Here is a 25,634-nt window from a genome sequence, read left to right on the forward strand (position 1 = left end):
TCCGTCCCGCTTAAGATGATACGTGTTCTTTTTAGAAACTTTCTCTCCAATTAATATACTCAACTACTTTTTTCTCACTCCTATTAAAATATTCATCTTTCTCTCTCTCTATATATATATTTTAATATTTACCCCACATTTTTCTCTTCAATTAAACACTTTAACCAATAACTCATAAAATCTCGTCGGCCAAGAAATGTGTCTTCTTAGCCAAGGCGAATGGAGTAGTATTTGAGGTCCAAAAGCCCCCAAACATTAAAAATTCACATTTTTGGTGCATGGGTTATTTTAGTCTTATCATACCAAAATGCAAGTATAAATTTTTTTTAAGGATCATTTATGCATTTTTCGACAAGATCATGGACTATTAGGGTAGTTCACTCTAAATGAAAAAAGAATAAAATAGAAGTAAAAAGAAATTAGAGAAAAAGTAGGAGAGATGATAAAGTAAGAGATATATAAAGTGTTGTTTTTTGTAATAAAATAAAATGTCACTTATAAATTTATAACGGACCAAAAACGAACAGAATCACTTATAGTGAAACGGGGAGTATGTAACTCATAAAGTGTTAAGAATACAATTTTTTTAAATAAATATGGAATATTATTACTACTACTCCATCTTTTTTTTTTATAACAAAAACTTTTTAAACGACACAAACTTGAATATAGAATTGGTAAAGTAAAAGAGGCATAGAAAAAATGTAAAAGCATTATTAGTGGAGAATGCGTCCCATCTCATTAGATGGGAAAAAAAATTCCGAAAATAAAAAATTTATATTTTTAAAGGACGAACTGAAATGGAAATAATTTTTATTTTCAAATGACAAAGATAGTATTTTTAAATTTTTATATGTGGAGTATTTATTTTTATAATAAATACTCCTATAAAATAAAATAAAAATAAAATAATGAATCATATTTTTTAAATAATAAAATAAAATATATTTTCACATATATTTGAAAAGATATAATCGACTAACCTTTAAAATTTTAAATATAATAGATATTTGGGTCGTTGTCCTGCATGGAATACCCAAGTGGTACTTACCAAAAATCTTAGACAATTTTTACACGACATGAATCCATACGAAATTATGGGTTGAGATAAAGTCTTATGTGTCCTGTCTTTATCGGGTTGACCCATTAGAACCCGATAATTTTGGGTTGGATGCGGGACGGATATGGATAACCCATTAAGAAATAATATTATCCTCCGTCCCACAAAAAATGTCACACTTGTGGGACAGGACGGATTTTAGGAGGCTTTTATTTTGTGTTAAATGGAGAGAAAATATTGTTTTTATATTCATGTGGAGAGAGAACTTTTTTCGAAAATGGAAATGTGACATCTTTTGAGATCAAACTAAAAAGGAAAGTGTGACATCTTTTGTGGGACGAAGGGAGATTATTTAAAAAATTATATTATTTTAATTTTATAATTTCTTGTCAATTAGGTTTAAATAGTATAAAATGAAATTTAATAGTGTAAATAAGGTTGAAAATTAAGGTTTAATCGTGTAATATCAGTTCGGTCGTTATCGTGTCGTGTCAATCCATATTATATCGATACATAACAGTTCTGGTTCAGAATGCGGGTCGGGTTCGGATTTGAAGGTAGCAGTCGGGTTCGTGTTCGGATTTACAGTTTTCTTAATAGATCGATTCGAAGTTAGGCCTTATTGGGTTGAGTCATTATCGATTGATCCAATAACGATCCAATCCGCACGATTTAGTCATCTAAAAAAATAGAAAATTAAATAACAACAATGAACTCATTTCGAGCCAACCTATCAAATTATAAGATACTGTAATTTAGAGGCATTTGAATTATAAATATTTTGAAAGTATAAACTTTTAACCTTGATCCTACCAAATTGTCGGGCCAGAGATTAACCCCCTATATTAAAGATTTTCATTTTTCATTTTTCATTTTTCATTTTTCATTTTTCATTTTTCATTTTTGTTATTAAAGTCGTTGGGGTAGACCGGGACCCACGTGCAAATCACGCTAACCAAGCTAAGTATTTCAAATTTTATTTCCAAATAAATTATAAAATGCGTCGATAGAAGGATCTAGAAACCCTAGAATACTCACTATATAACTTCCGCTTTGCTCGCTTTCTCCCCAATTCTTTCACAACGATTCTTCCACTACAACCCTAGCTCTCTTCGTGTTCATCTCGCATCCCTTCTTTTCTCGCAGAGAGTTGCAGCGATGTCGGAGACCGAGACGTTTGCCTTCCAGGCTGAGATCAATCAGCTCCTCAGTCTGATAATCAACACCTTCTACAGCAACAAGGAGATCTTTCTTCGTGAGCTCATCAGTAACTCCTCAGATGTAAGTCGCCGCTTCTCTCATTCGTATGCTTTTCGGTTTTACAGATCTCGACATATAAGCATGATTTTGTTTTGATGTTTTGATGTTTTATTGTTAATCTGTAGACATTTTTACCTGATAACTTTTTGATCCGCTGCTCTTGAATTTATTTGAACCGTCGCTGTATGTAGAACAATTTTATAGGCTAGAGCGTGATTTGAGGATGTTGAATTGATATGTAATTATGCTCTGGTGTAGTGTTTTCTATGCGTCGCTTTTGAATGTGTTTGAACTTTGTCTATTTGTAAGACAATTTTGTAGGCCAGAGCGTGATTTTGGCAATTGAATTGGTATTTAATTATACTCCAGTGTAGATTATAGCTTAAATTATGTCCTCCTGATAATTGGTAAATATCGGTGAAGTAGCATTAGGTGATTAGTTCTAGATCCTACTGTGTTCACTACCGTTTCCCTCATTTTTTAATTTGTGTTTAAGGCATGCATTAGTACCCTATTATATGTTTACTTTGGTACGGTTTAACATCTTAATTGTAATGTTTTATGCAATGGAGATTTATATGGTGTTCTGCAATTTGTCGTTGATTCTAAGTATTCGAATTATGAATTGTAGCAGTACTTGATTTGATTGCTTAACTATGGGGGTTGATATACAGGCTCTGGATAAGATCCGATTTGAGAGTTTGACTGATAAAAGCAAGCTCGATGGCCAGCCAGAGTTTTTCATCCACATCATTCCTGACAAGACCAATAACTCACTGACAATTATTGACAGTGGTATTGGTATGACCAAGGCTGGTGAGTGTTTTTGTAATTTTGCTTGTTGGTTTATTCTGAATTTGTTATTTTCCAATGTGGATTACTTACTATGGATTTGGTTTTGATCAGATTTGGTGAACAATCTTGGTACAATTGCAAGATCTGGAACCAAGGAGTTCATGGAAGCCCTTGCTGCTGGTGCTGATGTGAGCATGATTGGGCAATTGGTGTTGGTTTCTACTCGGCTTACTTGGTTTCTGAGAAGGTTATTGTCACGACGAAGCACAATGATGATGAACAGTATGTCTGGGGGTCCCAAGCCGGAGGCTCTTTTACCGTCACTAGAGATACATCTGGTGAGCCCCTAGGCAGGGGTACTAAGATGACTCTCTATTTGAAAGAGGACCAGCTTGAGTATCTGGAAGAGCGAAGGTTGAAGGACCTGGGTCAAGAAACATTCTGAGTTCATCAGCTACCCAATCTCTCTTTGGGTTGAGAAGACTACGAGAAGGAAATTTCTGATGATGAGGACGAGGAAGAGAAGAAGGACGAGGAAGGAGATGTTGAGGAAGTTGATGAGGATAAGGGGAAAGCCGAGAAGAAAAAGAAGAAGATCCCAAAGGGGGTTTCTCACGAGTGGGACTTGGTGAACAAACAGAAACCTATCTGGATGAGGAAGCCTGAGGAAATTACTAAGGAGGAGTACTCTGCTTTCTACAAGAGCCTTACAAACGACTGGGAAGAGCACTTGGCTGTGAAGCACTTCTCTGTTGAGGGGCAGCTTGAATTCAAGGCTGTCCTCTTTGTTCCCAAGAGGGCACCTTTGACCTCTTTGACAACAAGAAGAAGCCCAACAACATCAAGCTCTATGTCCGTAGAGTTTTCATCATGGACAACTGTGAGGACTTGATCCCTGAGTATCTGTCCTTTGTCAAGGGTATTGTGGACTCTGTGAGAGCAAAAAGGCTGTTGAGAACTCCCCCTTCCTTGAAAGGCTGAAGAAGAAGGGCTACGAAGTCTTGTACATGGTGGATGCCATCGATGAGTATGCTGTTGGCCAGTTGAAGGAGTTTGAGGGTAAGAAGCTGGTTTCTGCTACCAAGGAAGGCCTGAAGCTTGACGAGAGCGAAGATGAGAAGGCAAAGAAGGAAGAGCTGGTGAAGAAGTTTGAGGGTCTGTGCAAGGTGATCAAGGATGTTCTTGGAGACAAGGTTGAGAAGGTTATTGTCTCTGACCGCGTTGTCGACTCCCCCTGCTGTCTGGTCACTGGAGAATACGGATGGACTGCCAACATGGAGAGGATCATGAAGGCACAAGCTTTGAGGGACTCGAGCATGGCTGGATACATGTCTAGCAAGAAGACGATGGAGATCAACCCTGAGAACCCCATCATGGAGGAGCTGAGAAAGAGGGCTGATGCTGACAAGAATGACAAGTCTGTCAAGGACTTGGTTATGCTTCTCTTTGAGACTGCCCTGCTCACCTCTGGCTTCAGCCTTGATGAGCCCAACACATTCGGCAACAGGATCCACAGGATGCTGAAGCTTGGATTGAGCATTGATGATGATGCTACTGAAGCTGATGTTGATATGCCATCTTTGGAGGAAGCTGATGCTGAAGCTGATGGCAGCAAGATGGAGGAGGTCGACTAAACCTTGCAACCTGGTCGTATGTTTTGAAGCTATCGTTTTACTTTTCTGGTATAATGGATTTAAAGATTTGGTGTTTTTTCCCGTATCTTTTTTAGAACTGCTTTTGTTTACCCGGTACCTTTTTTTTGATGCGGCTAATAGACTGAATTGATCTATCGTCTAGTAATTAGTGTTTTTGAGCTTCTGGGTGACATTCGTGTTTTTAATTAATTTCATGCGTATAATTTTTTGCTTTGCTTTCTCTGAGATTGAATTGCCAAAATACTGAAATGCAGCCAAGTTGCGAAATCTTCATGTGATTGAAACTCTTTAAAAAGAGATTTCAAAATTCGGGGTAAATATCTGCATTATTCAGTTTTTGAGATTATACTTGTATGCCTTAATTGTATATTTTGAGGCTTGCAAATTAAATTCCAAAAACTAAAATGCGTGCGAATTTAATCTCTCTCATATATTGATACCCCTATCAATCTACTAACACTATCGTTACTAGTAATAGCAGAAAGCAAGTTTTTATACCAGGCAATTTCTTAAAAGAAACATTCCTGAAGCTATTATTAGCCAACAAGGTAGGGCTATAAGACAATTTGATGACAAACAACCAACAAGGTAGGGCTATAAGAGTTCTGGCTTATTATTCATAACTTGATTGGTTTAATTCAAAGCACGAGAAATGCTAAATCTAACTTTGATTGCTTTACTATGGACAGTAATTCATTCATTCAACCAACTAAAATTTTTATCAGATATACGTCCAACCAGTTATGGTTCTTATCAATATCGAAAACATAAAAACATCACAATTCAATCTGCAACGTCTTCCAGAAAATAAACACCAAGCCCAGCAAGGTTGGTGGTTACTTCCAACTTCATGGATCAGGTATCCTCAACTCTTGAATGGAAAACAAAGCTTGGGAATGTGGTGGTGATGTCCCTGTTCAATAACAAAACCAAGCAAAGTGATTTCAATCAGAAAATGAGGATAACCAACTTTGTAGGTGTAATCAACACAACTTACAACTTCAAAAACAAATTTATGCAAATTTGGTGCACATTTCTAATATGAACATATTTTTTTTTTGAAGCAGCGTAATTGATTGTTTGTTTTAAGTATTTTCTGCATTAAGATCTCAGCATCAAAGCAGAGTGGAAAAGAAGAGCAAAAAATGATAGCCTTGCTTGAAATATTGGTTTTGCTTCTTTTAATATTGGTCTTAAAGTAGGCTGGTAAAACCACATACAAAGCATCATTGAAGTAAGGGCATCATACTTGAGATATTGAAGCGTCATATTTTTCAAAAGAGACGGATGCCGCAAGACTAAACTTCTCCACTCTTCTTTATCGATCTTACCATCATGCTTTGTATCAGCTTCCTCAAATGTCTGGCAAAGGAAATGAGAAACTCTGTGAATAATGATTGTACTTGCTTTCCTATGTAGCACATGACATTGGTTAAGTAGCCATAAGTACTATATTTGACATATCTGCAATTGTTATTTTCTGACAATAATAATCTTAAACTATTAATTTGTTACAACATGATAACTCAGAGATTATCAGTTTTTAATGAAGACAATTATTCTTGTACTGACAATGCCATAAGTAATTTCAGTCATGGACTTCTTAATACACAACCAAATAATAGAATGAAGATAAGAATAAAAATAAAAATATAAGAAGATCTATATTACAAGACACGATTCACATTACCTTGTCAATGATGCTCTCAATAACTTCGTCTGACAGGTTCATACCAGATTCAGCAAGAGTAGCAACCACCATTTGTTTTACCTGCAAATTGGTATAGCTCAATATCAACCATACTAGCTAGACATTCGACATTTAAAGAAAATGGTAGTATTAGTATAAAAAAGGAGACAGTCTTACTAGTCACAACAATGTATAACATGAAAGCAATCAACGCAGTGAAGTGGGTGCAGCACTGTTTAATATGGGAATCAAGTAGGACAAAGTTGATTTCCCAGAAACAGAATACAAATCAGATTGTTAGTATTACCTCTTGTCTTTCAATAAAACCTTGCTGTTTGAGATCATACAATCTAAAAGAAACTGCAGGGAGAGCAGATGGAGTTGTTATAATGCTACAGAAAGCAAGAAAGGTTCTTGAAATATAATCGTACAATTTTTTTCATACATTCAATCTTTTCATCAATAGGAGCATTAGGATGGAATACAGATAGCGCAGGCGAACTCTCAAAGTCAAGAATCCCATTATGTTTTGTATCAAACAAGTCAAAAACCTGCTTACAAAGTTAATCAAAATGACAAGAAATTAGAAATTTTAGATTTTGGAAGAAAAGGGATAAACAGGCTACCGTAAGGCATAATACTAGAAAACTTGCTATAATGTATATAGGTTTGTAGTTGGAGTACCCGATCTGCAAACAAACTCTCCTTTTTGTTTGTCTTGAATAATGCTAGTTGAAATTCTTCCTGCAAATAATATTGAAAGAATTATGGATGGTGATCTACAAAAGGATACATCATACTTTATGTGAAAGAACAAATACAGGTCATCTTTGGACTTGTAAATTGAACCTTGTTGATCAGCCCGTCATCAATCACAGCACTGCTGATCTTCTTGTAAAGCTCGTAAAGTGCTTCAATTTCACTTACACTAACTGCATAAAGGATAAATCATGGCGCTAAGATAGTTTTTCATCCTCAAGACATAAAAGATTATAGCAATTATCTTGGAATTAATACGACAATCTATTAGATTAAAAGGAAAGGTCATTATTATCATTTCCTACTTTTGAAGACTTCATTTGCACAAACAAAGTGCATGATAAGTTACAATACAAACAAAGTGCATGATAAGTTACAATACAATGCAGTCATAATTATGAACAATTTACAAGACAAGTAAAAGACACAAAAGCTTTCTAACTGTGGGTATAGATATAATTTCCACAAACAAAGTAGCATGATAAGTTATAAGTTATGAATCAAATTGACATTTAAAAGTTGAAGTTAGATTGTCATGCTATTAGTATGCACAGCTTTTAGTGATTCTTATTCTCTGGTTCAACTTTAGCTTTGGGGTAGGGATTAGGGTCATACACACTGTCTCACGCGCAAAATTTCAGGATCCTCGAGGCCCCTCGTTTGCCTATCGATTTCACAACACTGAAGCACGGAAGCACATAAACCTTCTAAGCACTTCAACATGGTATAACATGTACATTATTACGCTCCATACCTGCCCAAAAAAATGGTAAAAGAAACAAATTAAGCAATAGGTTGAATTAAGAAAACAGAGTACATCTGTAAGAGGAAAGAAAGAGGAACCTTCGGATCATTCTCCATTTAAAGGTACTTGGACAAAAACAAACTACTGGAATCTTATACTTGAAACTCGTATAACTGCCTGCCTGTGTCATTAGTTCATAACACCAGCACACAAACTATGAGAATGAAACTTCACAAACGACACTCCATGTGAGTTCAAGATCACAGACGGCAATTCAAAGGGAGAACACAAATGAAAATGAGCACAAAAACTAAAACCAGTGCTAAAAGATCTCCCAAATCATAAAATCCTGATATGCATTTCAAAAATCAGATGGAAAACTCCAGCATTATGGATTTATTTTCTAACAAGCCTCTGAGCTCTTAAACTCTTTTTGCAAATTGAGCAATAAATCAGCAATAAATATAATGAATCAAGACTGATCTACAAATTACAATCTTCCGATAGCTGATGCACCTCAACCAACAATTTAAAGCTCTATAATTGAAATTAAAGCCTTATCTTTTCCACCAACCATAGAAACTCAAAGAAACAGATGTTGGAGTCAAAGCGCAACCAATCCGACACCAGATCCCTTTAATTTTATTTCCCAATTAAGTGAAGCTATATAAAATCTCAGATATCGCTAACCGATCTAATAACAAGCAAAGAATAAAGCTGTGCAAATGGATAACAGAGAGGAGAGGAGGGAGCGTACCCTCGTTGAAGAAAGGCGGAGCTGAATTTGGTGCGAAAATGAAAACAAAAAAAAAATTTTGATGATTCGCAAACAGCAAATTTGGATGAGAATAATAAGAATAAGGAGGTTGACGGGCGAGGGGGGTGGGGTGTCGTTTCACATAGTTTTGTCGATTATTGTATAATTCAATGATCCAAATTTACGAGTGGAGTGTAGGCCTTCAAAATCGCGAGTCACCTTGTTGTGTTACGTATTCAAGCTCGCTCGGTTCAAAATGCCTTAATGGCTTAATCACTGGACCGCCACGGTTGGGATCATCACTTTCATGATAGCCGGTTACACTTGCACACATTCTAAATTAATGGGTTTAAGTTAATATCATTTTATTTTAATTGTGTGATACTCAAGTTTGGGTTTTTATTTGTGTTCTTCTCGTATTGTGTTAACTCATTATATTATGTTATTAACAATTCGTGTCGGATGTGAGGCTTTTGGGTTTTAAGGTAAAGTCGGGTTCGTGTGCGGGTTTTTTCAATTTTTTAACGGTCGGGTCGGAGTTAGGTTTTATTGGGCTGTTCGTTTTTCGGGTTGATTCGGTAACACTCACTAACGTGATTTACCCAAATTCCAAATCCAACCCTATATTCAATTTTTTAAAAAAACTCGTTTTTAATGGAGTAAAGATTGATATTGGTCTTAAAACCTATATGACCAAAATATGAATTTGGTCCAAAATGTTCACTTTTTTTAAAATAGGGCCATATAATGAAATTCTTATCGAGTGATCCTTTTTACGGTTAGTCAAAACTAACGGGCATCCAAAGTGCAATTAGCGTTGGCCGTTGTTTTACGAGCTTAAAAAGGACTATTTGTGAAATTTTTATTTGTTTTGGACTTTTTTTAAAAAATAAAGGTTTTGGGCGGTTCGTATTTTGTATATGTTTAGGATAAAATAATTTTCTCATTTAAAGAGAGAAAAAGGAAAAAATGCTAATTATGAAGTCTTATTAATAGTGTTTATAATTTTCTTTAAAAAGTTAAGTAATTTATAATGTCATTTTAATTTTTTTTAAAAAAATTTTATTAATAATTTTTTATTAAATTGAAAAATAGAAATAGTGACAAATGAATAGTTAAGGTTGAGTGCGATCTCTTAGTTAGGAGATTGAATAAGAATGGTTAAAAGTGATGTTGAGCCTTTGAATAGTTATGAGATGGCTCCGTCTCTTTGCGAGACCTTGTTGTGGATAGGGGTGAGTCAATACGATATATCGTATCGAAAATATCGATATGAAAGAATTTCAATATCGTTATCAGTTATCGAAGTTTGATATATCTGCAGAAATTGATATATCGTTAAATATCGATATATATCGAAAATTTTGATATATATCGATATATATCGAAAATAAAATACGATATATATCGAAAATTTCGATAGATCGATATTTTCGATATAAAGCGATATATCGCGATATATGGAAATTCATATGCGTTATCAGTATCGAAAACTTACGATACGATATCGTATCGTATCGAAAATTACGATATATCAAAAATTTGATAATTTTTCGATATTTTTCAATACAATCTGACTGATATATAAATGCTTTTCGGTATTTTTAAATGTACAGTTGTGGATCTATAATGCATTCCTTAACTTAGGAATGAACGCACATCACTTTTATTCATTTTTATTCAATTTATTGTCGAGTCCACTATTTCAACAGAACAATTTAAAATACAATCAACATAAAAACATTTAATTAATAAAAACTCATTAAAAAAAAATCCAAAAATAACATGGGTTGGCACGTCGTTATGCTAGATCGAGCGGTGTTCTCTGTGAAGGAATGGACGTAATTCCATCAGAACGCTTGCAACGGTGATGCTCTAATATTTGAGGCAGATATTCGAGAATCAAAATGTTAGTTCTACGAGCTTGACAATTTTAGATCCTTGAAGAGAATTAAGAATTTGGCATATGATTTTGTCCATTATTTAGATGCAGTGATAACTTTATTAGTGTGTTTAGGTCTGTTTTAACTATTGCCTGTATCAAATTACTAGTACTATATATTTTCATAGAATCAAAAATTAATTGTAATTATAATATTAAAACTAATATGAAGATGATTTTGTGGTGGAGTATTGTTTTTTCATATCTATTCCAAATCAAATAGGTCTCCAGACCCGTAGGTGAAAAAATAAGCGGTCGAATTTGAACAACCGCGCCACTTTCCAAAATGGAGCTTCATCTTAGCCGTCGATGACCCAATCATCAACGGACAAAACAAGACCATCCAAAATCGCGCGGATCTCCATCCACATCCGTAGATAACTCCCCGAATCCAACGGCAACCCCCAAAATAAATCACTCTATAAATACTCGTCGTCACATTTCACTCTCATCACTACACACGCTCTCTGCACAAAATATCTTCTTCGATTCGCATCGCAGTTCACAATCTAGGGTTTGAAAATGTCGGGAAGAGGAAAGGGGGCAAGGGTTTGGGGAAAAGGGGGAGCCAAGCGCCACAGGAAGGTGCTCCGCGACAACATCCAGGGCATCACGAAGCCGGCGATTCGCCGCCCGCTCGCCGTGGCGGCGTCAAGCGGATCAGCGGCCTCATCTACGAGGAGACCCGCGGCGTGCTCAAGATATTTCTGGAGAATGTCATCCGTGACGCCGTGACCTACACGGAGCACGCCCGCCGGAAGACGGTGACGGCGATGGACGTCGTCTATGCGCTGAAGAGGCAGGGCCGCACGCTCTACGGTTTCGGAGGCTGAGGGTTTCGTATTTGGCTGCGCCCTTTGTATATGCGTCAAATGTGTTTTCAATTTCTCGTTGCTAGTTTTACTGTGATTTCGAATTTGAATTGGATGTAGAAATGTAGTAGTGCTAGGCGGTCCAAGGATTTTTGGTTCAATTCAATCTACTAGTTTTTGGGGTTTTGAAGGACATTGACAACTATATCTAGCCTATTGTATTGTTTTTGTTTGGTTAAATTCAATTTAAATTTGCAAACTTCCATTTTGGAGGTTAAATTTGAAATGCTTGATGAAATCAAGGAGACTAATCGAATAACCGCATTTGACAACAGTTTATGGAACAATTTGTTGTTTTTCTTGAATTTAGGAATTTGGATACTACATTTAAATTTATTTTTTTATACTGATTTACTCTTGAAGATATTTGTTTAATGAAACTTCTCGGATATAAATTGATTTGTAGACATTCTAATTTCTTAATTATTCCAATGAAGTTATTTTAACGTCTGTTTTTCTAAAATTCTCCGCACGTGTTTTTGATGCTATAATATTTGCCAAATAACAGTGGTGGGATACTAATAAAATCTAGCAAGTTTTTGTATTTTTTGAACAATCTATATAGGATTTGAATTCGTTTTAGTTAATTGCATTCTAGCTGACGAATTAATTAGGATTGCATTAAATTTAAGTTTTAAGTTCAGGCAGAATTGAAGTTACACCATTTCTAGCCAAATAGTGCGGGACAGATCTCCAAAATGGGCCTTTGAGTAATGAAAATGGGCATAATATATAATACAATGTGAAATCAATATTTTGATGAAAGTGTGCATGTCTTTATACTACTCCCTCTGTTTCTGAAAGTTTGTCTCATTTTTCTATTTTCGTCTATTCCATAAAATTTATCTCATTTTTACAATTTGATCAGTTACATTTTTTATTGTATTTTATTCCTAGTCACATTTGATTTTAATACTAATATATAAAAATAAGAACTACATTCCACTAGCTTATTCAACTCAATTTACATTACAATGCATTAATCAACTACTGCCGGATCAAAGTGGAGCAATATTTAGGGACGGAGAGATTAGTATTTATTCTCACCCATACCAGAATGTGCCACCGGAATATTAGATTTGAAAAGTGTCTTTTAGTATCTACCATGAATGCCCTCTCTATTACAACTCCTACCATGGGTCATTATTCTCCAATTAGTTTTTGGTAGTATTGTTTTCACTCCAAATAATTGTAAAATTTTTAAATTCAAAATTATATAAATAATGAAATTATTTCATTACTACAATTTACATAAAGTACAAATACTGCAAATTAAAAATTTTACAATATAATTAATTTACTTTTGGAATATGTTGGTGCGTGTCTAAATTTTTTCGATGAGACTCATGAGAGCAACATGGATTTATTCTTGGTGCATAGAAACATATTGATATGCAAACTCTGGAAAATGTGGAAGCACACCTTCAATTGAGGGATTGATGATGACAGTAACCTAGATATAGAAGCACTTTGCTCGTTATGCCACTGAATGACATTGTATTTATAGAGTTTTGAATATGAAGTAAAATAAATAATATGAAGTAAAATAAATAAATTTCGCAACCCCTCCCCATTCCCCACCCCTACCCTAGCGGCACGGCTTGCACTCGCAATGGGCGGCGAGCAGCGCCCACGCTACCCCCCCAAGCTGCAATGGAGCACACCGCCACCTCCCCATTTCAAATGCTTTCAGGGTACATTTACCAAATTTGGTGACAAGACCAACAAAAGCCGCCAAAACAAACCCTATTCAAAATTGAAAGTGTTTGAAATCATCTCCAAATTTGATAACATCCTGAGGATAAAGGTATACAAAATAAAGTTTCATTGGCCACCACTCCAATTCCCCACCACTTCCTTAGTTGGTAAGCATATAAAACCTAATTTACAAAAAGGTAGCCATAATAAATCTACATTAATCTAATTTCTTTCTGACAGGTCAAACCTCTTAACTTATAAACATTTCCTTTTCCTGTCTTCTTGCTTAGTAAAGCAGACCATTATTCAAATTCATGGATTTTGGATCAGCTCCTTTACCTTTTATTAAAGCACTCTCTTGGCCCCCCACTATCAATCCCCAAAAGCTTCTTTCTTCACCTCCACTTTTCCTTAATCCTCTCCCACTTTCATCTAATCATCCATTCACATATATACAGAGTAAGATACAAAATTTCTCCAAACATTAAATGGATCCTCCTCTTCCTCTTCCTCTTCCACCACCTCCACCATACACACCAGCCAACCACATTGTCTTACCAAAACAAGCAAGAAACCATGACCATATTCCAAAGCAACCGATCCGCCTGCGGCCGAGGAGCAGGACTAATCCGATGGTGTGGCTTGGGGCAGTCCTGTGCCTCGTCTTCAGCCTCCTCCTCATCTTCTTCGGCATCGCCACGCTCATCATCTTCGTGGGGATCAAGCCGCGGAGCCCGGTCTTGGACATCCCTGCAGCGACCCTCAGCGTGATCTACTTCGACTCCCCACAGTTTCTCAACGGAGACATCACATTCCTTGCAAACTTCACGAACCCTAACCGGAAACTGGGAGTCAAGTTCGAGTACCTCAACATCGAGCTCTACTTCTCGGGCAGTTTGATTGCGAGCAAGGTTGTGGAGCCTTTCAGGCAGAGGGCGGGGGAAGTGCGGCTGATACAAGTTCATCTGCTGTCGAGCCTGGTGTATCTGCAGCCGAATCTTGCGATCCGGCTGCAGAAGCAGGAGCAGAGGAATAGAGTTGTGTACGATATCAAGGCGAATTTTAGAGTGAAGTTTGAGGTGGGAGTGGTGCATTATTCTTATGCATTGCACGGGAGCTGCGTGATAGAGATGACGAGCCCACCCAATGGCGCACTCATCACGCGCCACTGCACAACAAAGAGATGATACTTTCTCAGTGTGAGTGAGTTGGCTTAGTGGTAGAGTGATTAATGTCCGAGACATGGTCTCAGGTTCGAAAATTTCTTTTCATTTATTTAAAAGAAGAGATGATACTTTTCTGGTCACAATTTTGGGTTAGGAGGTGATGATATTAAGTGTGAATATCACTTTATAATTTAAATTGTATGTTTTTCATATTGATTTATTATTAACCTATATTGTGCTTTTCGTTTGTTTTCTTTCTAATTTTAGACTTATTCATTCTATCTGTATTGACCAATCAAATATAATTTGGATCTTCTACTCCATGGTCTGCCCAAGGTGTATGCACTATACAACATCCTTGCCCAATGTTTGGACGGTATCCACTGTCCAACGAAGTGGAGATCCCGTAAGGGGTGTACGAGCACGGTAGATCCCTAGGAACAGAAGAGAATATTCAAAGCTTATGTCGATGCGAGTGGAGATCCCGTCTTCAGCAACCAGCAAAAAGCAGAGCATTTTTGGGACTGAGTTGCTTTCTAGTACTACAATATAGTACGTCGGGAAGGCGCCTCACTGTGCACATATAGTATGCTTCGAAATTCAAAATTTTTGCGTCATCTATAACAAGTTGGAGAAATAGCGGAGGAACGACTCAAGCGTGACAATTATTTTCCGAGATACAATAACCATCCATCAAAAGTTGAACAAGTCTTTCAAGTACGTTATTACTTGGGAGGAGGTTTGTGGCTTGCTTCGATAAATGGACAAGTTGCAAAGAGCATGCCCTCCCAAAGCTCACAAAGCAAACCTTTAACTAGTATTCTACAAACGACATGGGGTGGGCCGTCTCCCACTGTTCTGACCTAAGGCGTGGATAGGGGGTATGACCTTGAAGTCGAGAAGAAGCCGTCCAATGGGATATAAGGAAGAAAAACGCAAAAGATAAGAAAGACGACGATCTCGAGCAGTCCTACACGGTAAGATTTGGGTGGTAGCACTTGATATTGCATAAAAAATCCCAAAAGTAACTATAAATCTCATTAGCTTTCTATGCCCAAACTTCCATCTAGTACAAGCTGTGCTATTATTTAACAAACTGTTGATCCTGTTGCTGACAACATCAACAATATGTACTAGTCCAACAAATGCATCAACTTTTTTGAGTTACCCAAAATACATATGTAAAAGAATTGTTTTAAACTAAACCAATCTATGCTTCAAAAGAAAAATACAAACAAACGAGTAGAAGCATTTCTGGTGCCTCGCTCTCACAAACATATTAAGGACCCAGTAAGGCAGTAAAGCATTTGTTTCATCATCTCCCCCTTGAAACCAAATCCAGAAATCCAACAAGAATAACAAGGCTAGACAATTTATGTTAGACTAAAATTGGCAGAAGTAAAATGCTCTTAGTTAAGGACTGTGTAAAACATTTTAATCTATCTTAGAATGCAAACACCAAATGGAAGTTTTTATAATCCCACGAATTATCAAAACCACTGTTAGTCAATCTACAAATAGCTGTCTCAGAAATTCACATATCTTGAGATGACTACAAGGAACCCCGTCCTTGAACCAAAGAGCATGGGAAAGATTATATGCTACCTTTTGGGATATTTTCAGCTTCCCAACTTCACCGTCACAAATAAGCAACGAACAGAACGACAGAAATATGAAAGCAAAAACAAGTTTGTGTTTATATACAAAAAGACGATTTAAAATTTATGAGAATGTAGCGTACCAAGTCATGGACGAAGACCTTTGCGGATCTGAAAGACATCTATCATGCTCATTTGCTCAGTACAGCTTGATTCCTCATGTGCCCTTAAATAAACAGATGCAAAACTAAATATCTCGAATATCATGCAACAAGCACAAAGGTCAAGCAATAGAGACAAATAGAAAATAACACTGTTGAAGTAACTCAAGAATTGGATAACTGATAAGTGACAATGAATAGGCAATACAAGTTATATCCATCCAATATGAAACTCTGCATTATGCATATAATTCCATTATTTTGTGGCATTAAAAACTATAATCAAACTATATGTGATCATCTTCATTACTGAGCTGCAGCTTCAGATGGCGTCTTGGCAACGATAGACAAGGCATGTAGTCCACTCTGCAACTCATCTTGCAACAAGCTGTAAACCATTCTATGCCTTTTAACCAAACTCTTCCCTTCAAACTCCTCAGAAATCACCTCCACATTGAAATGCGTCTCTCCATCGCTACCGGCCACCCCGGCATGGCCGGCATGCTGATAAGATATATCCTCAACATGTATTGCAGTTGGCCTTAGCTCCTTCTTCAAAATCTCCTCAATCCTCCTTCCCCTACTACCCAACTCGCTATTACCCCCCAAATCCTCCCTCAAATCTCCACCAATTTCACTTTCCCCCGCTCCACCATCGCTAATTGTAGAATCCCCAATTCCTGAGACACCAGAGCTAGGGCTTGCACCTCTCTCGGCTTCAACATACAATTGCAAGGCCTTCTTCTGCATCAATTTCAACATGTTCAAGAATCCATTATTCCGAGATGGGGTTAAGCTCTGCTGCAACCCCAGAAGGGTCGCGAAATCGGGCGAAACCCTAACAATCTCCTCGACGGGCCGGCCCGAGAGGCCTTGGACGAGCAAAGCTGCGAGCCCTTTCGTGAGCATGGAATCGGAATCCGCTTCAAAGATGACATTTTTATCCTCGTCGAAATAGGCTCTGACCCAAACCTGAGACACGCAGCCTTGGACCTTGTTTTCGGGCGTTTTGTACTTGGAATCGAGGGTGTTGAGATTTCTGCCGTAGAATAGCAGCTGTTCGTACTTGGCTTTGGGTTCCTGAACGGCCTGGAACAGTTTGACGATTTCTTGGAGCTTGGGCGGCAGCTCCTCGACGCGTTGCAGGGAGGAAGAGGAAGGAGGGGAGGAGAGGAGGGGTTGGTTAGAGGAAATTCTTTTGGTGATGGTCTTGGAGAAGAAGAATCGGTGAGGTGGAGTGGGGATTTTTGTGGGGTTGAAGAATGGAGCGGCGGAGCGATGAAAGAGGGAAGAAATGGGAATTTTAGTGGGGATTGACATAGTTTCCGATTGGAGACTGAGAGTAGAGTAGAGGGGAGAGTTCATCAAATTGTTTTTTCTTGTGTTCGTAGTCTCATTATAGATTCCAACTTAGATTTATATTCAACTGCAATAAATTATCTAAGGATAGCCATTTAAGTAATCACGCCGATGTTGTTCCACACATTATTCTTAGTCAAAATTAGAGGATGAATAATTACAAAAAAAGAAAGTTCATATGAAAACGTTACTTTTAAGTTGTACTGACTGCAGCATAATATACAAATGTTAACGAAGAAAAAAGTATAGTGAAAAGATAAAAATTGAACATGCCATCTCCCTTGTTATGACTAGCAAACATAAAAATTTTATCCCCAGTTTTTAGCCAACCCCTACAATGGTTTCTCCCTTATTTCTCCCTTATTTCTCCCTAACTCAACATTTCATTTTTACATCATCACTAATTTAATTGTTTTATTTTTATATATAATAAAGCTAGCTTATTTAATTTATAAAGATAAATCAAATAAATAGTAATAAAGTTCGTTGTATTAAACACGGGTACACATTACAACGAAGAAAATTAAAAAAAAAAAAAAGTACACGAATGGAAATAAAAAATCAAAAAAAAAAATTCAAAGAAAAAAAAATTCAAGGGCGGTGGGCGCGGTTTCTATTTGCCCACAATTCTTCGATGATATCGTGTTGTAGTGCTTGATGGGCCTCCTTCTGGTGTATGTCCATGAACGCCTGGAACCGTTCATGTTCGTTGTGCGGTACACCCTGGCGGGCGGACTCGGTTGAGACACCGTGACTCGATGATGCAACACTTGGGTCGTTGGTGACGTCGAGGACGCCTTCGTGTTCATCTTCGATGATCATGTTATGCATGATGATGCACGCATACATGATATCGGCAATATCCCCCTGGTAGAAAAAGCGCGTCGGACCCTTTACCAGTGCAAATCGCGATTGGAGCACCCCAAATGCCCTCTCCACATCCTTGCGCGCAGACTCTTGCGCTCGGGCAAAATACCTTCTTCTATCTCCGAGTGGGCATCTCGATCGGGCAAAAAATTTTAAAAATCGCCGATTATCGCCGAGCGTCGCCCACAGTGGCCGGCGATCGCTCGGCGATAATCCGGCGATAAATCGCCACTCGGCGAAGCAACGGTAACATTATCGCCGAATTATCGCCGACTTCGCCACAATGGCCGGCGATAATTCGGCGATAAACGATTATCGCCGAGACTTCGCTGCAGCATAATATACAAATGTTAACGAAGAAAAAAGTATAGTGAAAAGATAAAAATTGAACATGCCATCTCCCTTGTTATGACTAGCAAACATAAAAATGGTTTTATCATCTCATCATCGCTCCACAAAATCAGCACATGGAGACAACACTTGATCATAAAAATGTACTTCAACAACAAAAATATTTGTGCTTTGAAAAAATGAATGGACTCCTCCTCCTCCTCCTCCTCACTTAGTGTTCGGGTTCCAATCTTCATCGGTGCCAAAATATCGATCACCAAACTCGCCCATACCAGGGATGACGCGGTAACCCTCGTTCACTCCCATTTCAATCTCAGACGTCACGATCTTTACTCTAGGGAAGCATCTGCACACCGTGTGCACTCCTTGAGGCGCCTGCACACAATGTCGTTATAAATAAAGGCAAACGTACTTGCTTAGCTGAAATTTCCAGCTTACTGAAATGAGATTAAGGAATATGATGTTGGCCTCCGAGACACCCTTCTTTATAAGTAGGGAAATAGCTTCAACGGCTGAATTGCCTGAAATCGAAGATCACAAACGCGTTAGAAATGTTTTCGACCTCTCTCTCCATTACAAGTTCATGAATACAAGACTCCCACCTGTGCCCAAAATGGGATCCAGTAACAAGACATGTCTATCTGAGATGTCTGTTGGCAGTTTCTCATAGATCAGCTGCACCAAAAAACAGAAAAAACACGATTCCAAATGACATCGATCACGTGCATTTAGGAGCAGACGTGTTGCCAAACAAACCTGTTGAACATTGTCACCTCCTTTGTGAATAAGGATTTTGCCAATTTTGATTCCTTTGCAGCATGCTCGTAAGGCGTTCTCCATGCTCTCGCCACTTAAAAGTTCGGAATCGTTTCAAAAACTAAAACAACAAAGAATTGACACGAGAAGGGATATTTTTACCTTCTGATAATAGACACACCACATAATCTTTTGCAGAAGTCTACTCCAATGTACACTGATCCTGCATTACCAAACTTTAGAAGTTTCAATAATTTACATATCATTTTTCGACATGCTTGATCAATATGTATAACAAGCTAACAAGCAAAGGCAGAACTTTGACAACTACAAAAATCCCTAGAGCAGCAGATTGTGGATAGTGGAAAAGAGTGGCTCACCGGTTGGAGTAGTGACCTGCTTTTCTGCAAACGGGAGATGCCCGAGACCATGTTCGACAACCTAACGAAACATGTTCCATGTAATGAACAACTCACCAATACAAAAAACAGCTGTAGGCAATCCCAGACCAGAGATACACATACCAAGCGGATAAGGCGGTCAGAATAGAAGATAAAATCATGCGTTGATGTTTTAGAATCACGTATGATCGTGTGCATTCCGCGTATCTTGCAAGTCATAAATATCAAGTGAAGAATTATATATAGGCTTAGTGTACAGAAAAGAACAAGATGGGAATGATACCTGAAATGTTGATTGAATGACAACTAAGTTGGGGTATATTTTGCAAAGATCGTGCTGGCCAAGTTTAGTCCGTAGATGTTGGACAATTAGGTCGATGGCAACGGGATTGTCTCCTCCGCGAGGAATAATAATGTCAGCGAACTTTTTTGTAGGAAGAATAAAATCCTCAAATGCAGGCTTCACAAATCTTGCATACTGCAATTTTACATGAAACATTGATAGTTAGTAGAAATACAAATTCATAGAAATAAGCAATGAGTTCCCTGCTATGCTACCTGATCAAGAACCATCCCGACGTCTCTACCCTTTTCTACTGTATCACGCCTTATTCTCCTCGCGAGACGAACATCAGCATCTGCATTGAAGAGTTTATGTTATCAAAACCAACCTAAGTGCAGAAAATATTGGCAAAGGACAAGGAAGAGAACCTGCATCAACGAATATCTTCATGTTCATCAAATCACGGACACGAGGATCATGAAAGACGAGTATGCCTCCTAAAATTATTACATCTGAGGGATTCACCTAATAGAAGTGGACATATTAGAATAAAGAAACACTATGAAATACGAAGCAGAACACAAAGGATCGTACTCTTCGGGCAGGGAAAACATCGTTTTTATAACTCCTGAAATCATATTTTGGAATGTCTACTGCGTAACCGCGTTTTAGTTTCTTCAACACGCACAATAGCAGCTCTGTATCGAATGCATCTGAACAAACACACAAATTGAATGAGTTATAGTAATAAAACTTGAATAGAAAAATATGAGATATTTAAAGAAAGCATTACTCACCAGGATGATCAAAATTGTACTCATTGACTCTTGTAAGTTCTTCGGGTGTCAAATTGTGATAGAAGGAATCCTGCGAACGCAGTCTATCAGCGAGGCTCTTGATTCTCTACTTCAAAAGCAACCAAGGCAATGGTGTTGATTATGTTAAGGCTCTCATAGAGAAATAGATGTACCTGGTTAACAAGTACGACGCGCTGATCATGAAGCTGTTCGATAATCATATCACAAACGGTAGTCTTGCCAGATGATGCACCTCCACCAACTCCTGAAGTTTAAAACGATCGACAGATAGTAATTAAAAAAGACTTACTAGTTCTAATTAGCCCCGAATGCAAACCACAACTACATAGACTTATTTCATCTCCTATATCTTTTCAGCACGACCAAATATAACGATAGGCTACTTCTATTTGGTGATCATAGGTGGAGATGAAGACGTTCCGAGTACCTATGACAAAAGGCTGCTTGTCATTTTTAGATGCAGCAATGTGTTGCTCAACTTCTGAAACACTTTGACCTGTTTCACCTAAGCGAAAACCGGAGAAATGAACGCCTGATACAGCTTCTATCAAATCTCGAACCTCTGTTGAACCCATGACTTGCACAAGAAACGAAACAATATCAAGGTTATCTAATAATCATCTCCAAACAAACGTGTTGAAAACAGAAAGATGTAAATCAATTCTATTCAAATTCAGAAGCTTGACACTTCAAATCTATAAGAACCATATATGAATAGTGACAAATAGAATTTCTTTTGGTAGAGCATACAGATTCTCAGGGAGAAAAAATATCAGCTTCTCCAACTTTTTGGATATTTCAAACTAGTTTAGAGGGAATAGTCACTAAGTTAGGTGATGTATATACAATTTTATAGAGTAAAAACTCGATTTTCTCACTCTTTGTTTTATTTGCCAAAATTAAACACAATGAGAATCGAAAAATGTATGTGGATACACATTGGCTGCAGCTGGACTGGATTGTTATTATCTCTTTCTCATTCCTATTAAATGCATCCGTCTTTACTAATTTAATTTATAAAATTAATATATAAAATAGTTTTTTCATCTTTTTTTTTTTTGCATTATGTAAAATATGTATTATGTTTTAAGTTAAATTAGATCGAATATTTAGAAAAGTGTAGAACAAGTAATTCAGTAGTAATTGCAGTGTGATAAGCCCGGATTTATGGGGAAACAAAATGTAATAAAATGTGGTTGGATATGATAATTGTTATTTAAATTAGTGTTATGAATAAATGGAATGTCTGGCTGTCGTCGAATCTCGAATCGACACTGGATTTGTTCGAATCCAATGTGGGACATGTTTAAGCTGCCAGATACTACCAATTAAAGACTTGGGAAAAAATATCTCAGAGTTATCGAATGGGCTATACAGTTTGGGCCTGGCCCTTGTCCAGCACAAAGCAGACTAGATTTCTTTCTAAAAATTCCAAGTCAGATGACTCCACGCACACTTAGTAAGTGAACTGGACTGGGTTGAGATGTGCAAAAAAGTTTTCCATTTATTCATGCACTTTTTTAATTTCTCATGTATCTTTAATTTTTTCATTAAATATTATATAATAAAAAATAATTATATTTACAGACTGAACTATTTATAAGATTTTATATATTTAATTATAATTGATGTATAAGTATATATTTGTTGAATGATTTTAGAATCACATGAAATATTTCCCACTTATATTCAAATTATGCTTTTGAGTATACTGGTTGCCTACTGGCCCAACATATCTCCCACTTATACTCAAACGACCACTTATATATCCAACTATAATCTTTTCAATGAACCGCCACAAAGGCTGTCTTACTATAGAAAATAAAATTGAATGATCTGCCTTATAGTTCTCTAGTGTATTTACAAAATCAAAAGTCATCTCGGTGTTCTCTTGTCAATATGTTTGTATAATTGACATTAGAAAGTCACTTGGCTAAGTGTTCACTATCTTAGTGATTTATGAGGAAATTACAGTTATAGCATCATGATACAGTCCATGATTCATTATCTAATCATTCCCTTACCACTCTAGTAAAATCTATCACATTCATACACATATAAACACAAAATACTTTGCTTCATTCAACAAATTGGGTCCAAGGCATGTTATAATGCGATCTAGGGCATATCAAGGATTTATGGTAACTACTTCTAAGTTTTTCTCAAAGTACTATAGTTTATTCATTTACCAAAGTCCAATGTCCTAAATCTCTCAAAATTTATATCTCAGCTTGCTTTGCAAAGTAGATATATTTATAGTTACTCCATAGTTAAGACTACTTTATGCAGAATCATACACTGTCTTATTTTCTTCTCTATTCTTATTATGGCTGAGGAGGTGTTGAGAAATGTGTAATATGGATTCTCAACAGTGCATGTCCCTATACATGGCGTTGTGTGACTGTTTTTTATTTGCTTTCGTTGTTAGAACAATTGATGTAATAATTTATCACTTCTGATACTATGGTGCTGGTTATTAACTTGTACTCAATTATTTCAGATTGAGATATCTCATTTATCTCTCAAACTAAAATTAAACTTATTCTATTGGATAATTGATTCCTTCACCCCTTTTCTATTCCCTATTAGTTTGCGTGGAGTCGAGAAAATTAGTTCGATTGTACAAAATATGACTAAGCACTAGATGCATGGGAAGATGCTAACTATAAGTAGTGTCAACATATGAAATAAAGAAAATGACGGAGGAAATGAGAAAAACAAACAAGAAGACTGAATAATGGAATGGAATTTGTATCACAGTTCCTTATGCAAAGACATGTCTTGCAAGGAAGGATGAGGAAGCAAATGAAATATACCTCCGATTTTAAATGATTTCAGTGAAAAATTGAAAATCGTTTAAGTTAATTTTTTATTAAAAATTTAATGAAATTCGTGTTTTTTTATTATATATACTACTACAAATTAATGAATTTAGACAGAATACATATAATTAAAAGTTACTCATATATAAATAAGAAAAATGAAGTGAAATACTTCATTTATCAATAATATAATTGTGGATGCTTTAATATGTTGTCAAGTCAAAGTCAAGACGTTAATTCACTTTACATGATAAATTCTAATCCACATTTTTTTAAAATTATTAATCCAAATTTCAATTGCCAAGCGTCCTTGTAAATGGCGATGTACCATTTCATTTTCTTAAGCTAATGCTTATCTTTCAATCAAATCGTCTTTTTGAGTTGCTATCATTGAATAATTCGACCTCAAATTAATGCCAGAATTAATGAAAATATAATTGATTAACAAATATAAATGTTCTAAGTTAGATAATATCCTTACCTAAAATTGAATCTTCAAAACCACGTGTAGCAACATTATAAGTACATGCAGTTATATTGACCTTAATAATTTCACAATGCAATGACTATTTATGGATTAGCGATGCAAAACGATCTAATTTATTTTAACAATGCTCCAAAGTCTTTTGGTTCAACCACCTGCAGTCCAGTCTGTAGATAGCATTGTCTTCGAATAATTTAAAGATTTCCATAATCTAGAGAAAGCCAAATCTAATAATCGACTATATAAATTACAATTATAGTTTTATATAGAGAGTGAGTGATTATTGTATCGCCTTCTTATTCTGATTGCATGATTTCACTTAACTAAATATATAAAATCACTTAATTGACTTTGTGGATTATAACTAATATTCAACTAATTTCTAGAGTTAGAACCGCAAACCTTTTATTTTTAGTTTGTTTTAGTTTTTTTAAACATTTTTAGTTATTTTTAGTCTGTTTTAGTTAATTTTATACTGAGTTCAGGTCATTTTACTTCATTCTTCCTAAAATGATCTAATAATGAACTATTTGTTGGTTCGATAGTTTAACACTAGGAATTAGTTTTCCATATATTACAACCCTAAACTTTGTAATAGTAGTATTTAATATACTAAATATAAGTATGCTCACTTTTCTGCCTTGGCTACCAACTTTGACGCACCTAAGGTCGTCATAATATTTAATTATACGGTACATAAGTATCATGGTTTTCCGAAGACATTTGTTCGAATGGAAAACGCATATATTCGATTGTTATCTGGAATGATGTGTTGAGACTCAGTGGTAGTACTTGATGCACTATTTTTTAGTACTACAACTACTTGCAAATATATAAAGCAGAAATAGTATAATTAAAGGTCAATACTGGGATATCGAACACAGAGAATATAATTGCAACCTTCTGTCATCATTTACTAAGCGTCATATACTATCTAGAGACACAAGAGTTTTGGTTGAATTAATTAACTAGACAGAAAATAAATAAAGCAAATAGAACAAAGCAATTAAATAAACAGAGTAAATCAGGCAAAAAAATGAATTCCAAGGATAGAGCTTTCACAATTATGGTTTACAGAAAAACACAGTTATGATACCCTATCACAATTCATGCTTAATTAAAGCGAGTCATATAAGTATTGCTCATGCGGCATACAGTAGGTTACACACTGTCAATCTTATATTAGCAACTCCAAAAAACTCGATTAGACTCTCAAGTTGTCCTCACTCTCAATTAAAAGTACCGTTTTAAGGAAATTAATTGTAGTGTTAGCTAAGTCCTTCTAACATGCAAATCCTCTCTAGATTACTTTGCAAGCCAAAATATCATCATAGA

At 36.4% G+C, this 25,634-nt stretch overlaps 3 protein-coding genes and 3 pseudogenes across 5 annotated transcripts; 3 read left to right on the plus strand and 3 right to left on the minus strand.

Annotated features, from left to right (window-relative positions):
* Positions 1-2,133: 2,133 nt before the first annotated feature.
* Positions 2,134-4,940, plus strand: LOC125214956 (annotated as a pseudogene).
* A 483-nt stretch (positions 4,941-5,423) lies between these two features.
* Positions 5,424-8,082, minus strand: LOC125214955 (annotated as a pseudogene).
* A 3,043-nt stretch (positions 8,083-11,125) lies between these two features.
* On the plus strand, positions 11,126-11,668 carry LOC125215639 (annotated as a pseudogene).
* A 1,994-nt stretch (positions 11,669-13,662) lies between these two features.
* On the plus strand, positions 13,663-15,580 carry LOC125214861. Its single transcript, XM_048116052.1, has 2 exons — positions 13,663-14,485; positions 14,736-15,580. The coding sequence occupies exon 1, from the start codon at positions 13,722-13,724 to the stop codon at positions 14,418-14,420; it is 699 nt and encodes a 232-aa protein (XP_047972009.1). The 5' UTR covers positions 13,663-13,721; the 3' UTR covers positions 14,421-14,485; positions 14,736-15,580.
* Positions 15,581-16,313: 733 nt separating this feature from the next.
* LOC125214860 (sufE-like protein 1, chloroplastic/mitochondrial) lies at positions 16,314-17,573 on the minus strand. The gene has a single exon (XM_048116051.1). It carries the CDS (start codon positions 17,521-17,523, stop codon positions 16,465-16,467), a length of 1,059 nt encoding a protein of 352 aa, XP_047972008.1. The 5' UTR covers positions 17,524-17,573; the 3' UTR covers positions 16,314-16,464.
* A 1,182-nt stretch (positions 17,574-18,755) lies between these two features.
* LOC125216884 (uridine kinase-like protein 3) lies at positions 18,756-21,839 on the minus strand. 3 transcript variants are annotated; one of them, XM_048118667.1, is made up of 14 exons: positions 21,744-21,839; positions 21,421-21,570; positions 21,146-21,237; positions 20,973-21,042; positions 20,770-20,888; positions 20,604-20,700; positions 20,451-20,530; positions 20,176-20,370; positions 20,016-20,099; positions 19,872-19,932; positions 19,654-19,714; positions 19,338-19,585; positions 19,174-19,256; positions 18,756-19,110 (listed from the first exon to the last, which is right to left on the minus strand). In XM_048118667.1, the coding sequence occupies exons 2-14, from the start codon at positions 21,566-21,568 to the stop codon at positions 18,943-18,945; spliced, it is 1,506 nt and encodes a 501-aa protein (XP_047974624.1). In that variant the 5' UTR covers positions 21,569-21,570; positions 21,744-21,839; the 3' UTR covers positions 18,756-18,942. The 3 variants fall into 3 exon arrangements, with proteins under 3 accessions (XP_047974624.1, XP_047974625.1, XP_047974623.1); XM_048118668.1 differs by having other exon boundaries at positions 19,338-19,410; positions 19,492-19,585; positions 21,421-21,805; XM_048118666.1 differs by having other exon boundaries at positions 21,421-21,806.
* Positions 21,840-25,634: the final 3,795 nt, after the last annotated feature.

Source organism: Salvia hispanica, chromosome 3 (assembly GCF_023119035.1).
Source record: "Salvia hispanica cultivar TCC Black 2014 chromosome 3, UniMelb_Shisp_WGS_1.0, whole genome shotgun sequence".
Classification (NCBI taxonomy): Eukaryota; Viridiplantae; Streptophyta; class Magnoliopsida; order Lamiales; family Lamiaceae; genus Salvia; species Salvia hispanica.

Excerpts from the sequence above, each read along its gene's own strand:
- LOC125214860 (XM_048116051.1), bottom strand. The coding sequence starts at position 17,523 with ATGAACTCTCCCCTCTACTCTACTCTCAGTCTCCAATCGGAAACTATG.
- LOC125216884 (XM_048118667.1), bottom strand. The coding sequence starts at position 21,568 with ATGGGTTCAACAGAGGTTCGAGATTTGATAGAAGCTGTATCAGGCGTT. Across the intron at positions 20,531-20,603 it reads GAAGATATTCGTTGATGCAG|ATGCTGATGTTCGTCTCGCG; the intron begins GTTCTCTTCCTT and ends TCTTCAATGCAG. Across the intron at positions 19,111-19,173 it reads TATTCCTTAATCTCATTTCA|GCGCCTCAAGGAGTGCACAC; the intron begins GTAAGCTGGAAA and ends CATTGTGTGCAG.
- LOC125214861 (XM_048116052.1), top strand. The coding sequence starts at position 13,722 with ATGGATCCTCCTCTTCCTCTTCCTCTTCCACCACCTCCACCATACACA.